This window comes from Tarenaya hassleriana, unplaced genomic scaffold, assembly GCF_000463585.1.
Source record: "Tarenaya hassleriana unplaced genomic scaffold, ASM46358v1 Cleome5, whole genome shotgun sequence".
In the NCBI taxonomy this organism is placed as follows: domain Eukaryota; kingdom Viridiplantae; phylum Streptophyta; class Magnoliopsida; order Brassicales; family Cleomaceae; genus Tarenaya; species Tarenaya hassleriana.
Genome location: NW_010967707.1, coordinates 38,996 through 50,385, shown reverse-complemented (window position 1 = coordinate 50,385; position 11,390 = coordinate 38,996). Strand labels below are relative to the sequence as shown.

Sequence of the window (11,390 nt, the reverse complement as noted above, 5' to 3'; positions counted from 1 at the left end):
GGACGCGGAGGGTCGGCTGAAGCAATACACGTGGGAGCCGCAGACGCAGAGCTGGAGCATGTTCTGGTTGCAGCCCGACGACCGGTGCCGTGTTTACGGTCTCTGCGGCGAGTTAGGCTTTTGCCAGTGCGGGCTGCTCAAGCCTTGTATCTGCATCCCCGGGTTCCGGCCGATGGACGTCGGCGCGTGGAGTTCCGGGGATTACAGCGGCGGATGCCTCCGTGAGACGGGTGACTCCTGCAACCGGAAAGACCGGTTTGATTCGGTGGGCGATCTGCGGTACGATGGCGAAGCCCAAACCTCTGCTGTTCGGGGAAACATGAGCTTTTGCGAGAGATTCTGCTTGGGAGATTGTTCTTGTGTCGGATTTTTCCACGACGAGAAGTTGAATCTCTGCAAGATTATACTCCAACAGCCGTTGAATCTGAAAAATTCGAGCTCCTGGATGGGCAGTAATGGCGAGATATTATACATCAGGGTTCCGAAGGGAAAACCCACAAAGAAAAATGTCTCAAGGTCCATTATTGTATTATGCAGCGTTTTCGGGTCGATCTCGATTCTAGGGTTGACATTGTTGCTGTCTTTAGGTTGGTTGAAGAGAAGCAGAAACAGGAAGAAGAAAACAACCGAGGATGAAGCAGAGTTTGCAGTGTTGTATCTAAAAGTCTTCTCTTACAAGGAGCTTCAATCAGCCACCCTAGATTTCTCGGACAAGCTCGGACATGGTGGATTTGGTGCGGTATTCAAAGGAACATTACCTGATTCCTCTATCGTAGCCGTGAAACGCCTAGAGAGACCGGGAAGCGGCGAGAGAGAATTCCGGGCAGAGGTCTGCACCATTGGCAATATTCAGCACGTCAACCTGGTTAGACTCCGAGGCTTCTGCTCGGAGAACTCTCACAGAATGCTTGTGTACGATTACATGCCAAACGGACCACTGAGCTCATACTTGTGTAGAACGAGTCCGGCATTGTTGAGTTGGGACGTTCGATTCAGAATCGCGTTGGGAACCGCTAAGGGAATCGCGTATCTTCATGAGGGCTGCAGGGACTGTATTATTCACTGCGATATCAAACCCGAGAACATTCTCTTGGACGCCGATTTCACTGCCAAAGTGTCTGATTTCGGGTTGGCAAAGCTCGTGGGAAGGGACTTCAGCCGGGTTCTGGCAACGATGAGAGGCACTTGGGGCTATGTCGCGCCGGAATGGATTTCGGGTTTGCCAATCACGACCAAAGCCGATGTTTACAGCTTTGGAATGACGTTGCTGGAGCTGATTGGGGGCAGAAGGAACGTCATTTTCAATTCGGATACCACCGGGGATAAGGAAGAGACCGAGACAGAGACCCAGAAATGGTACAAAGCTAATATAGAATCCGGTCCTGATTAGGGTTGTGACAGAGTTATCAAAGTGCCTGGATATGATTGATGTTTCAGGTTCTTTCCGCCATGGGCAGCGCGGGAAGTGATAGGAGGGAACGTGGGCAAGGTGGTTGATGGTAGGCTAAACGGGGAATATGACGTGGAAGAGGCGAGGAGGGTGGCGATGGTGGCGATATGGTGCATACAGGACAGCGAGGAGATGAGACCGGCCATGGGGACAGTGGTGAAGATGCTTGAAGGAGTGGTGGAAGTGGCCGTTCCTCCGCCGCCTAAATTAATACAAGCCCTTGTCTCCGGCGATTCTTACCGGGGCCGGAAAAGTGACGGCGGTTCGAATTTCAATACTGGATTGTCCAGTGCCGGCTCACGGTCTTCTTGTACTAAACCCTTGTCTCCTGACGAGTTTTAGTTGTCTGAGAAGATTAATCATCTGTGTAATTTTGTCCGAACGAACTTAAATGTGCAATTTTTGCCCTTCCGAATCGGAGAGGGTTTTTCATATGTTGAATCTGTTTATCCATTTATTTCTTCGTTTGGGAATATGCGGATCTTTTTTTTCTTCTTTTAATTGGAGAGATGAGTTAGTGTCATGTATACACATCACTTGTGTTCATGCAAGCGTAATGTAGAAATGATGGATTACTTGTTTGATTATTATTCATGGTTTTAAAATTTTCAAGGGACCCATCAACACAACTAATGCCTTGACTTTGTCGATTCCCTATGGCATGGGAATCTTTGGATCTTTATTGTTCGTAATAAAAAAAAATATATAATTCAACAAAAATCTATTAAGATCTTGGAATTCAACCTCCACTCATAGATTTTCAGAGAGGATAACAGGTAGAAAAAGTCGGAGACTAGAATTGAATTTCTTTTCAAATGACAAATGGATCGGGGCAGCATTTGTCAAGGTGGGCCAATTTTAGGCAGGGCTGCTTGATGCTCCTAAGGCCAACAAAAAAGTAGAATACTTTATGATTCCATCTTTTTCAATGGTTGGTTTTTTCAATTTCACCCCTTGGGTCATTTTCAATTCTATCGCAGCAATCGAACACCACGCCGTTTCTTATTTTAGCTTTAGACTCGCGTGCCGTCCCCCGGCAGACAATCCTGAGCACAACTGCGTTTAACTGTATTAACGGTCTCCCTGTTCTATCTCTCTCACACACTCTTCTAAACGGCTAACCTCAATTATAGCCAGATTAGAGAAATAGAAAACAATTAAAATCAAATCTCACAACCCATTCCACCCACATAACCAAAAAAGGAAAAAAAAAAAATCGTTTTCTTTTGGACCAAAAACATCCAAAAATTGCGACCGCCGGAGAAAATGGAGTTCCTGGAGCGGAGGAGAGAAGGAGCTCATCCTCTGCCGGAAAATCTCCACCGTCAATGCTCTACAACCATGACCACGACGAGTTGTCCAGAAGCACCTCTCCGCTTATCGTCAGCGTCTCCGTCTTCGATACAGAGCAAGAGCCGACAGAGCTCCACCACGCGCCGACGGGTCTGGTCGGAGAAACTCCCGGTGATGGAGACTATCCTATGGTTCACAACTTACGAGACGCCAAATATATCTTCTTGGTCGAGTCGACGAAGCTATGGGTGATTGCAGCTCCAATCGCGTTCAACATTCTCTGCAACTATGGAGTCAACTCCTTCACCAACATCTTCGTCGGTCACATCGGCGACCTCGAGCTATCCGCCGTCGCCATTTCTCTCTCCGTCGTCTCCAATTTCTCATTCGGTTTCCTGGTACGTACATACACATTTCTATAGAGGGATTCAGCTTCATAGATGAGATGATATGCTTCTGCATTATCCTAAGTTTCGAGCATTGCGCAGCTAGGAATGGCAAGCGCACTGGAAACGCTATGCGGACAAGCCTTTGGAGCAGGACAAGTAGATATGTTAGGGGTTTACATGCAGCGTTCATGGCTCATCCTCGTCGGAGCCTCCTTGGCTTTACTCCCACTCTACTTATACGCCACCCCCATTCTCCTCCTCCTTGGCCAAGAACCTGAAATCGCCAATATCTCCGGCAAGTTCACCGCTCAGATCATCCCCCAGATGTTCTCACTGGCCATCAATTTCCCGACACAGAAGTTCCTCCAGGCCCAGAGCAAAGTCGGAGTCATGGCTTGGGTCGGGTTTGTCGCCCTGATCGGTCACATCTTTCTTCTTTATCTCTTCGTGGGTGTCTTCAAGTGGGGCCTGGCCGGTGCAGCGGCCGCGTTCGATGTCTCGGCCTGGGGTATAGCCATGGCTCAGGTGGTATATGTGGTGGGATGGTGTACGGACGGTTGGAAAGGGTTGTCATGGTTGGCGTTTAAGGATGTCTGGCCATTCTTGAAGCTGTCTGTGGCTTCGGCGGTTATGCTTTGTCTGGAGATTTGGTATTTCATGACCATTATCGTCCTCACCGGCCATCTTGACGATCCGATCATAGCCGTTGGTTCGCTTTCCATCTGGTGAGACTCCACATCACTTTAAACATCTGCAAAACTCTTCAAATGTTAATGTGTTTTAAGTTCTTGTCTATCAGTATGAACATCAACGGTTGGGAAGGAATGTTGTTTATCGGAATCAATGCGGCTATAAGGTAAAGCCATCCACCTTAACTCTGTCTTCTTAATCATATAAGATGATATCATATATATGTGTGCTATATACTAATGTTTTATTATACTTAATAAAGTGTTAGGGTATCGAACGAATTAGGATCATCTCACCCGAGAGCGGCCAAGTACTCGGTGATAGTATCGGTGATAGAGTCTGCGATAATAGGTGTAGCGTCTGCGGTGATTATCCTCATAGCACGAGACGATTTCGCAGTCATTTTCACAGATAGCAAGGAAATGCAGAAGGCAGTAGCTCAACTTGCTTATCTTCTTGGTATAACAATGATGCTCAACAGCATTCAACCGGTTATCTCTGGTACAATCCTTAACCAAATTCTTTGGGTAATTAACCGAAAGGAGAATTCTTGATAATGGTACGTGTGTACGTTTTGATGGAGCAGGTGTTGCAGTGGGGGGAGGATGGCAAGCGCTGGTGGCTTATATCAACTTGTTCTGCTATTACATCATTGGTTTACCTCTAGGATTTCTTCTTGGCTACAAAACAGGGCTTGGAGTTCAGGTAAACCGAAATTATGACCGGTTCGATTCAATTTCTATAACTATTGGTTGGTTTGTTTCGGTTTAGTTCATTTTATGCGGTTAGTTTTCAGGGGATTTGGATTGGCATGATATGTGGGACTACTCTTCAGACTCTGATCCTCTTGTTCATTGTATACAAAACTAATTGGAACAAAGAGGTGAATGCATCTTTTCTTCACAAATTTTAATAAACTTCCTCTCTCTTTTTTCTCTCATTACATATATATATATATTTTAAATTTTAATAAATTTCAGGTGGAGCAAGCCTCCGAGAGGATGAGACAGTGGGGAGCTGGATTATATGAAATTGATAAAATGTAGAATAAACAAAAATTTTGAGAAATTTATTTTTCAATTTTCCCTTTTGTAAAATTTATATTTACTTGTGTATATCATCAAATATATTTATAATTTTACTAATTGATACGAAGAATTTAATTGTGGGATAGCAATAGTATTCTCAAGATGAAAATGATTTTTAGGCTTTTGGGATAATTCAAAGTTCAAAGTTGAAACATCATCGTCCACTTCATCATCCTATCCTTTACGGCTTTACCCGCTGCAGCCGGTTAAACCGCATGGTCTCCGCCCTAAAAGAGACTGGTCTCTGCCAGTTCCCGGTTCCATCATTTTTGACATTATGATAATAATTATAAATAACGCCAATAAAAATTTATTTTTCCCTTTCTCTGCAGCGTTTTCGAGGCAGGTTTGGTTAAATCGCCTCTTCGCCATCATATCATCGTCGTCGTCGGCACGTACTTTGTCTTCTCTGCGTCCTCCATAATCGATCTTATCGTTTCAGATCTCATCTGCTCAACTTTTTGTGAGTATAATTGGTTTCAATTCTCTCTTATTGCTTGATTCTCTCCGTCGATGATCAGTTGCGGTTTAATCTGGTTTTTGTCTGAGAATCGATACTGTATGGGTTGATTGCTGGTGAAACTTTGCGGGTTTTCTGGTTTTTGTCATGTTTCGGAGGATTTGGCGTAACTTGTTATCGTTTTTGCTTGGGTGAACCTTTTTTTTTGCATGATTGTTTGTCTAGTCCGGTGCATCTTTGCAATCAATATAGTTTGGGGTTCATGAGTTGATTCATTCGAAAATAATCGTAGATGATCGTGCTGTAGGCGAATTGGATCGTTTCGATGTTCTTGTTATGAGTTTAGCGGCTTAATCTGGTTCATCCAGGCTAACTAGTATGGTTCGGTTTTATCTATATTTTGACCATGTTTTCGCATAATTGAATCGCTTGACGATCTTTGCGTAGCCTTCACCTGTTTCTCCTTGGTGAATGAATTGTTCTTCCAGGTGATGCGTGGGTTCATTCACAATTTCTCCACCCTTTCTTGTGTTCAATTTGTTGAGTAAGGTGTATATTTTGTTTCGCTGCTTGATGGGCGTTTCTCTTGGCAGGTTCTCTCGCATTTATCGCCTAATGGTTACTCTTGTTTGAAATATTGGCATGATTGGATACTTCATACTTGGTTTGGTTGAGGTTTGTTCAGTACTGGAACTTTTAGTCTCTGAATTCCAGGACAGACCTGATGGAGAATTTCCATTGACTATATGATAAGCTTAAAAACCAATTTTGTTTTTTTCCACTATTTATCTGCATATGTTTGAACCAAACACATCCTTTCTCTTGTGGTGGTTGTACTGTTAATTGGATCAGCCAGGTCGGTGTGTGACTTCTGATAGAAGTTTGTTTAGTGGACAGTTCAGACCATCTTTAGGAGTCTGAAGTTTTGCCAACTTTCTGAAATTTTAGTTAAATCGAGTGGAGTTCCTAATGTTAAGTATGCAATTTTTTGGCTTATACCTTAGGAACATTGGTGCTCAAGTATGTCAGACAAGGAGGAAGGGGAAGAGAATACTACCCGTGGAAATGATTGGGAAGTTGTGTCATTGTCGGCGTCAGCATATGCTACTTCTCCTGGCCCAAAAGAGGGGGAATTGAAAGATGATGACAAGGGAGTTGCTCACTATGAGGCAGAAACATCCCATCCTTTGTTCATGTCTCGTCACTTTGTTTTCCCTCCAAGCGAGCATGAGAATCTACCCCTGGAACGTATTGAACCCGAGATTCATGAAGATAAGGTGAGTAAGAATATCGACTTTGGATTTCGCCTGAATGAAGAAGAGGAAGCCATGACACAGGGAAAAGAGGAAGGGGATTTGACTCTGAAGGGGTTGAACTTAACAGATGAGTTCGCAGGACATGAATTTCTTGATGAGAAAGGTAAAAGAGAAGAAAGCATATACAATGCAACCCTCATCAGTTCTTTGAATGATGAAAGATCAATTGTTGGGTCAAATGTGTACGAGGAAAAGGAACCTGTTAATAAAGATGAAAAACATGAAGAAGCAAACGTCCCCTGTGAAGCTTGGTGGAGAAGAAGTGCGGCTTCCATGTATGCGCAAGCGAAAGAGGCGAATGCATTTTGGTCAATTTTCATAGCTGCAGCTGTGATGGGTCTGGTGATTCTCCGCCAACAGTGGCAACAAGAGAGGTGGCAGGTGTTGCAGCTTAAGTGGCAATCGAGCATTGGAAATGAGGTAGCGTATTAAATATTTTTCAGTTGTTAACAACAACAATTTCTTCGCTTCCCATGTTATACACAATCAACATATTATCACGTATGCCAGCATAGACATATCTAGCTCGTCGTTTGTGTTTTATAACATGCAAAAACTGAGATGACGGTGGAATCCATTTTGATTGCAGAGAGCTGGAAGGTTAACAGGGCCAATATCTCGTCTGAAAGAGGTGTTGGTAGGAGGGCAGCGACGGGGCTCCTTCATCAGGACCAGCTCCTCCAACCACAATTGAGTACAGTGTGGCTGCCCGAACGACGACTGATTTTGATAATGACGATAAAAGGAAGAACCAAGAATAGAGCAAAGTGTGTGTATGTAACTCTGTATCATTCCCGATGTGATTGTATCTCTTTAGGTAAAACAGCATACGGGGTTGTGTTGTGTTGTCGTGAATCCATGGGTCTGTCAAATGCTTCTGCTCGTTATGTTATAGTGGTTCCCTTGGTGTAGTCGGCTTTATTCTGTGTACATCTAAAATTACAACCCTAAAATGGAAGATTTTGTATGCTATTTCCAGACAGAGAGCAAAAGTATTTCCACGCGTGTGTTTTATGTAATGTGTCTACCAACTTTTACATGTATTTAGAGAGAGAGAGAGAGAGAGAGAGAGAGAGAGAGACCTGGGGTAGCCATGTTGGCGGGAAAACGATCTTCTTAATTTCCCCCCTCCCAGCATCCATCGAGAAGTTTCTTTCTTTCTTGCTGCTCTTGTTCGTCTTCCTTCCTTGGAATAAGGACCCGAATTGCGGAACCTATATCCCATTAAAAAAAAATTACACAGCCCCATCCGTTCGTCATCTTCAAATTTCCTCAAAGTTCGTATCTTTCTTCCTCTTTCGTTATTAATCTCTCCCTTGATTCGGCGAGTCTTCGGGATCTTCGAGTCTGCATCATCAGGGTTGGGCTCGAATTCGTGGAATTTCTTGTCAAAACCCTAGCTTTGGTTCGGGTTTTGGTGCTCGATTGTGCGCCATCTGGCAAGTGAGCTCCTGATGGTTAGTTTTCTTTTGGAAACCCTAGTTTGTATTTTTGTCCTTCAGATCAACTTGCTCGCCTTGTTCGATTTGGAAAATCGGATTATGGAGATTGTTTGATAGCTCGATTCTGGTGAATGATGTCGTTTGAGCCGGTTTGTTCTGCTTCTATTTGAATTTGTTGTTTCCAAGTTTTTTTCCTCTTGTGTGCTAGCTAGTTGTTTTGTGTGATTTGAATTAGGACGTAATTTTCTCTTTAAACGCCGAGGAAAAGACGTAGCGGCGTTTATCTAGTTGAATTGGTAAACCCTAGTTTCGTCTGCCATGAATTTTTGACACCCAAGGCAATGCCGTTTGTAACAGGTGAAAACAATGTCAAAAGAAGAGCCCTCGAAAGTCACTCGAAGAGCAACGAGGTTGTCTTCTTCAGTGACTGTTTCCAAGGATGAGGTCGAGAACCTCAAGCCCAATGAATCCCAAAGGCCAACGCTTGATGATCTTACATTTGGTGAAGAATCTATAAGCTTAGATTCTGTTTTGTCTAGTTTTCCTGGTAGGCATTCTCAGATCCTTGGTCTTGTTCGCCTTTTGGGTCCTTTGGATTCTCCAACTCTTCCTATAATTATCTATGGAAGTGCTTCTACCGGAAAAACCAGTGTCGTTCTTCAGGTGTTCAGGCATCTCAATCGCCCATTTGTTTATTCAAGCTGTCTTACATGTTACAATCCCCGCATCTTGTTCGAGTCGGTGCTGAATCAGCTGCTGCTGCATAGGAAGAATGCTTCGAATGAGTATTCTAGTGCTAAACGATGTGACAAACCTTCTGATTTTGTCAACTTGCTTCGAGAGGCCCTATGTAATGTGGTAGACAAACTCAGTTGCACAACTGAAAAGTCAAGAAAGGGTGAATCGGATGGAAAACCAAAGGGAAAGATGGTGTACCTGATACTCGATAATGTAGATCTTATCAGAGGTTGGGACAAGAGCTCTATGATACTGCAGTTTCTTTTCAATCTGTATCACATATTGCAGATGCCTCAACTTGGTATAATTCTGATTAGCGGGGTGCCTCCAGATGTGTATTACTCCAACATGGGGTACACAGAACCGATACCTGTTTATTTTCCAGAGTACTCTGAGGATGATCTCCGTAAAATTTTCTTGAGAAACCAAGCTAATCGGAAGCTATACTCTGCATTCCTCGAGTAAGACTAGAATTTAAAGTTTTAACTCTCAGTCTGCTTTCTTTACAGTTTTCGTATTCTAATATCGGCCACTAACACACCTTGATGGTGGCAAACAGTGTTGTACTGAGATCTTTCTGTAGAGTCACCAGGCGAGTGGATGAACTGTCAGCGGCATTCTCATTGTTGTTTAGAAAGTACTGTGAACCCCTTACTGATTTGGGAATTGGACCAAATGAAGAGATGAAAAGAAGATTATATAGCCATCTTCAACCACATATTCCTCCTTGTCTAAATGAGATATTCATGGTGTCATCTCAGCCTCCAAATGCTGACACCAACGGGGAGAGAAAGCGGAGAGCCAGCTGCAACACCTCGGAGAGCCGAGAAGATCTAGAGAAACTAGACTTCCATATGTCTACTTCAGCAAAGTATCTTCTCATTGCAGCATTTCTTGCTTCGAGAAACCCTGCCACACTTGATGCATCAATGTTCGATTCCACTGGTGGCTTGGATAATCGTAAAAGAAAGCGGAAGTAAGATGCATCTGTTGTGGCATGTGAGTTTCGATCCATTTCAGTTTAGCCGTTCCTCTGTTTGACATCATCATAACATTCTTTCACAGGGCGTCGGAGAAATCGATGGAGAAGAAGGAGATAGCTGAGCAGGAAACACTTATGAAAGGACCGGGAAGTTTTCCGCTGGAGAGATTATTGGCCATATTTCAGTGTATAGCCTCTGTAGAGGAATCTTCATTCGGTGAAGAAACGAGTGGCTCTGGGGACGACGTTGAAGATGGCAACATTCTAATGTCGGATATTCTGCTGCAAGTGTCAAGCCTCTGCGATGCTAATTTCATAACCAAAAGTGGGAGCTGCCCTCTTGAGGGTTCGACCAGATACCGTTCTACAGTATCTGAAGAGTTGGCCCTAAAGGTAATCAACAGTTCCTTCCCTCCCTCCATGCATTCAGCTCAGAATATGTTAGTTTCAGACATGATATCTGTCTTGATACATACATACAGGTGGCAAGAAGCCTGGGGTTTCCTCTATCAAAGTACTTGTACAGAAGATAAGTGCAGAGCTTTGGGAGAGTTTTGTTCCTTTTATTTCTCTAAGGAGAAGACTGTTCATTGACTTTGGGCTTTCAGAGAGTTGTTCACTCTGATCCGATTGGGCCGTTCAGCGTTTGACAAATACCCAAATCGAACAGAAATATTTGCTATTTATTGTTTTAATTTTATTGAAAATGCCTTTCTTACTAATGAAATATGTGTATGTATATTTCATGGATGATTAAGACATGATTTCCACATTTATTTGTTGACAACGTGACAGTCTCCTTATTGTACTCCACACAAATAGATAGCAACAAAATAAATTCTCAGTAAAATAAATAATAAATTTTGAAAGGTGCAAAAAATGTTTTTTTTTTTTAAATATGTTTATGTGTTTATAAAACATCAAGATAGAGTATTTTATAGTTAGTTAAGTGTTAGATTGAATAATCAATATAATGATTTTCTTAAGGACTGAATTATATATCGAAATTATACGAAATGTTTTCATGTATATCATTCCTATGTTACGTAGATTTTATTTTGAAGCATACTAAATGAATAACAATAATAATTAGATGGTTAGAGAGAAGGGGAGTAGAGGCATGAGGTGTAATTAAATGCTATTGAAATTGTGGGCTGGCTGGACACCTACCCTCTTGTGTTGCCCACTTGGTACCGCCTATTAATTTTCTTTTTTCAATATTTATTTGTCAAATGAGATTAAGGACTCGGTCTCTTCAGTGGCTTCTTCACAGAAGAGGCGTGCATGCATGTATGTGATATAGATTTTGCTGATATAGATACACATGCATGTATCTGATATATTTTGGTCAGTCAGTACATTTCACTAATAATTGGTGTTACTCGTTCTGATAATCATACAGTCGACCGCCTATTTGGTTGGTGTCATTCATGAGATATATAAACACATATATATATATATATATATATATATGACTTAATTTGCATGTATTTATGATTTGGGGTGTACAAGTCAGCACCTTCTGACTTTTACATCCATGAA

General features: G+C 42.7%; 4 protein-coding genes across 8 annotated transcripts in view; all 4 read left to right on the top strand.

Annotated features, from left to right (window-relative positions):
- Window positions 1-1,884, top strand: part of LOC104825848 (G-type lectin S-receptor-like serine/threonine-protein kinase SD2-2) — a 3,068-nt gene extending 1,184 nt beyond the window's left edge. Inside the window, exons 2-3 of the mRNA XM_010558253.2 lie at window positions 11-1,356; window positions 1,438-1,884. Coding sequence (XP_010556555.1) covers window positions 11-1,356; window positions 1,438-1,792 — 1,701 coding nt within the window. The 3' untranslated portion in view covers window positions 1,793-1,884. The remainder of the gene's footprint in view (window positions 1-10; window positions 1,357-1,437) is intronic.
- Window positions 1,885-2,651: 767 nt separating this feature from the next.
- LOC104825847 (protein DETOXIFICATION 34) lies at window positions 2,652-4,941 on the top strand. Its single transcript, XM_010558252.1, has 7 exons — window positions 2,652-3,141; window positions 3,232-3,857; window positions 3,932-3,988; window positions 4,085-4,323; window positions 4,409-4,527; window positions 4,619-4,705; window positions 4,803-4,941. The coding sequence occupies exons 1-7, from the start codon at window positions 2,779-2,781 to the stop codon at window positions 4,866-4,868; spliced, it is 1,557 nt and encodes a 518-aa protein (XP_010556554.1). The 5' UTR covers window positions 2,652-2,778; the 3' UTR covers window positions 4,869-4,941.
- A 291-nt stretch (window positions 4,942-5,232) lies between these two features.
- LOC104825845 (ATG8-interacting protein 2) lies at window positions 5,233-7,605 on the top strand. Of its 4 annotated transcripts, none has more exons than XM_010558246.2 (4): window positions 5,233-5,373; window positions 5,964-6,045; window positions 6,375-7,106; window positions 7,276-7,605. In XM_010558246.2, the coding sequence occupies exons 2-4, from the start codon at window positions 6,013-6,015 to the stop codon at window positions 7,378-7,380; spliced, it is 870 nt and encodes a 289-aa protein (XP_010556548.1). In that variant the 5' UTR covers window positions 5,233-5,373; window positions 5,964-6,012; the 3' UTR covers window positions 7,381-7,605. The 4 variants fall into 4 exon arrangements, with proteins under 4 accessions (XP_010556548.1, XP_010556550.1, XP_010556551.1 ...); XM_010558247.2 differs by lacking the exon at window positions 5,233-5,373 and adding an exon at window positions 5,402-5,469; XM_010558248.2 differs by lacking the exon at window positions 5,964-6,045.
- Window positions 7,606-7,744: 139 nt separating this feature from the next.
- Window positions 7,745-10,637, top strand: LOC104825846 (origin of replication complex subunit 5). Of its 2 annotated transcripts, none has more exons than XM_010558251.2 (5): window positions 7,745-8,129; window positions 8,486-9,327; window positions 9,426-9,842; window positions 9,932-10,241; window positions 10,331-10,637. In XM_010558251.2, exons 2-5 carry the CDS (start codon window positions 8,495-8,497, stop codon window positions 10,379-10,381), a joined length of 1,611 nt encoding a protein of 536 aa, XP_010556553.1. In that variant the 5' UTR covers window positions 7,745-8,129; window positions 8,486-8,494; the 3' UTR covers window positions 10,382-10,637. The 2 variants fall into 2 exon arrangements, with proteins under 2 accessions (XP_010556553.1, XP_010556552.1); XM_010558250.2 differs by having other exon boundaries at window positions 7,745-8,143; window positions 10,331-10,636.
- The last annotated feature ends 753 nt before the right edge of the window (window positions 10,638-11,390 follow it).

Coding starts and splice junctions, on each gene's coding strand:
- LOC104825845 (XM_010558246.2), top strand. CDS start 6,013: ATGATTGGATACTTCATACTTGGTTTGGTTGAG. Junction 6,046..6,374: donor TCATACTTGGTTTGGTTGAG/GTTTGTTCAGTA, acceptor CTTATACCTTAG/GAACATTGGTGCTCAAGTAT. Junction 7,107..7,275: donor AATCGAGCATTGGAAATGAG/GTAGCGTATTAA, acceptor TTTTGATTGCAG/AGAGCTGGAAGGTTAACAGG.
- LOC104825846 (XM_010558250.2), top strand. Junction 9,328..9,425: donor CTATACTCTGCATTCCTCGA/GTAAGACTAGAA, acceptor GGTGGCAAACAG/TGTTGTACTGAGATCTTTCT. Junction 9,843..9,931: donor AATCGTAAAAGAAAGCGGAA/GTAAGATGCATC, acceptor ATTCTTTCACAG/GGCGTCGGAGAAATCGATGG.
- LOC104825847 (XM_010558252.1), top strand. CDS start 2,779: ATGCTCTACAACCATGACCACGACGAGTTGTCCAGAAGCACCTCTCCG. Junction 3,142..3,231: donor ATTTCTCATTCGGTTTCCTG/GTACGTACATAC, acceptor AGCATTGCGCAG/CTAGGAATGGCAAGCGCACT. Junction 4,324..4,408: donor CATTCAACCGGTTATCTCTG/GTACAATCCTTA, acceptor TTGATGGAGCAG/GTGTTGCAGTGGGGGGAGGA.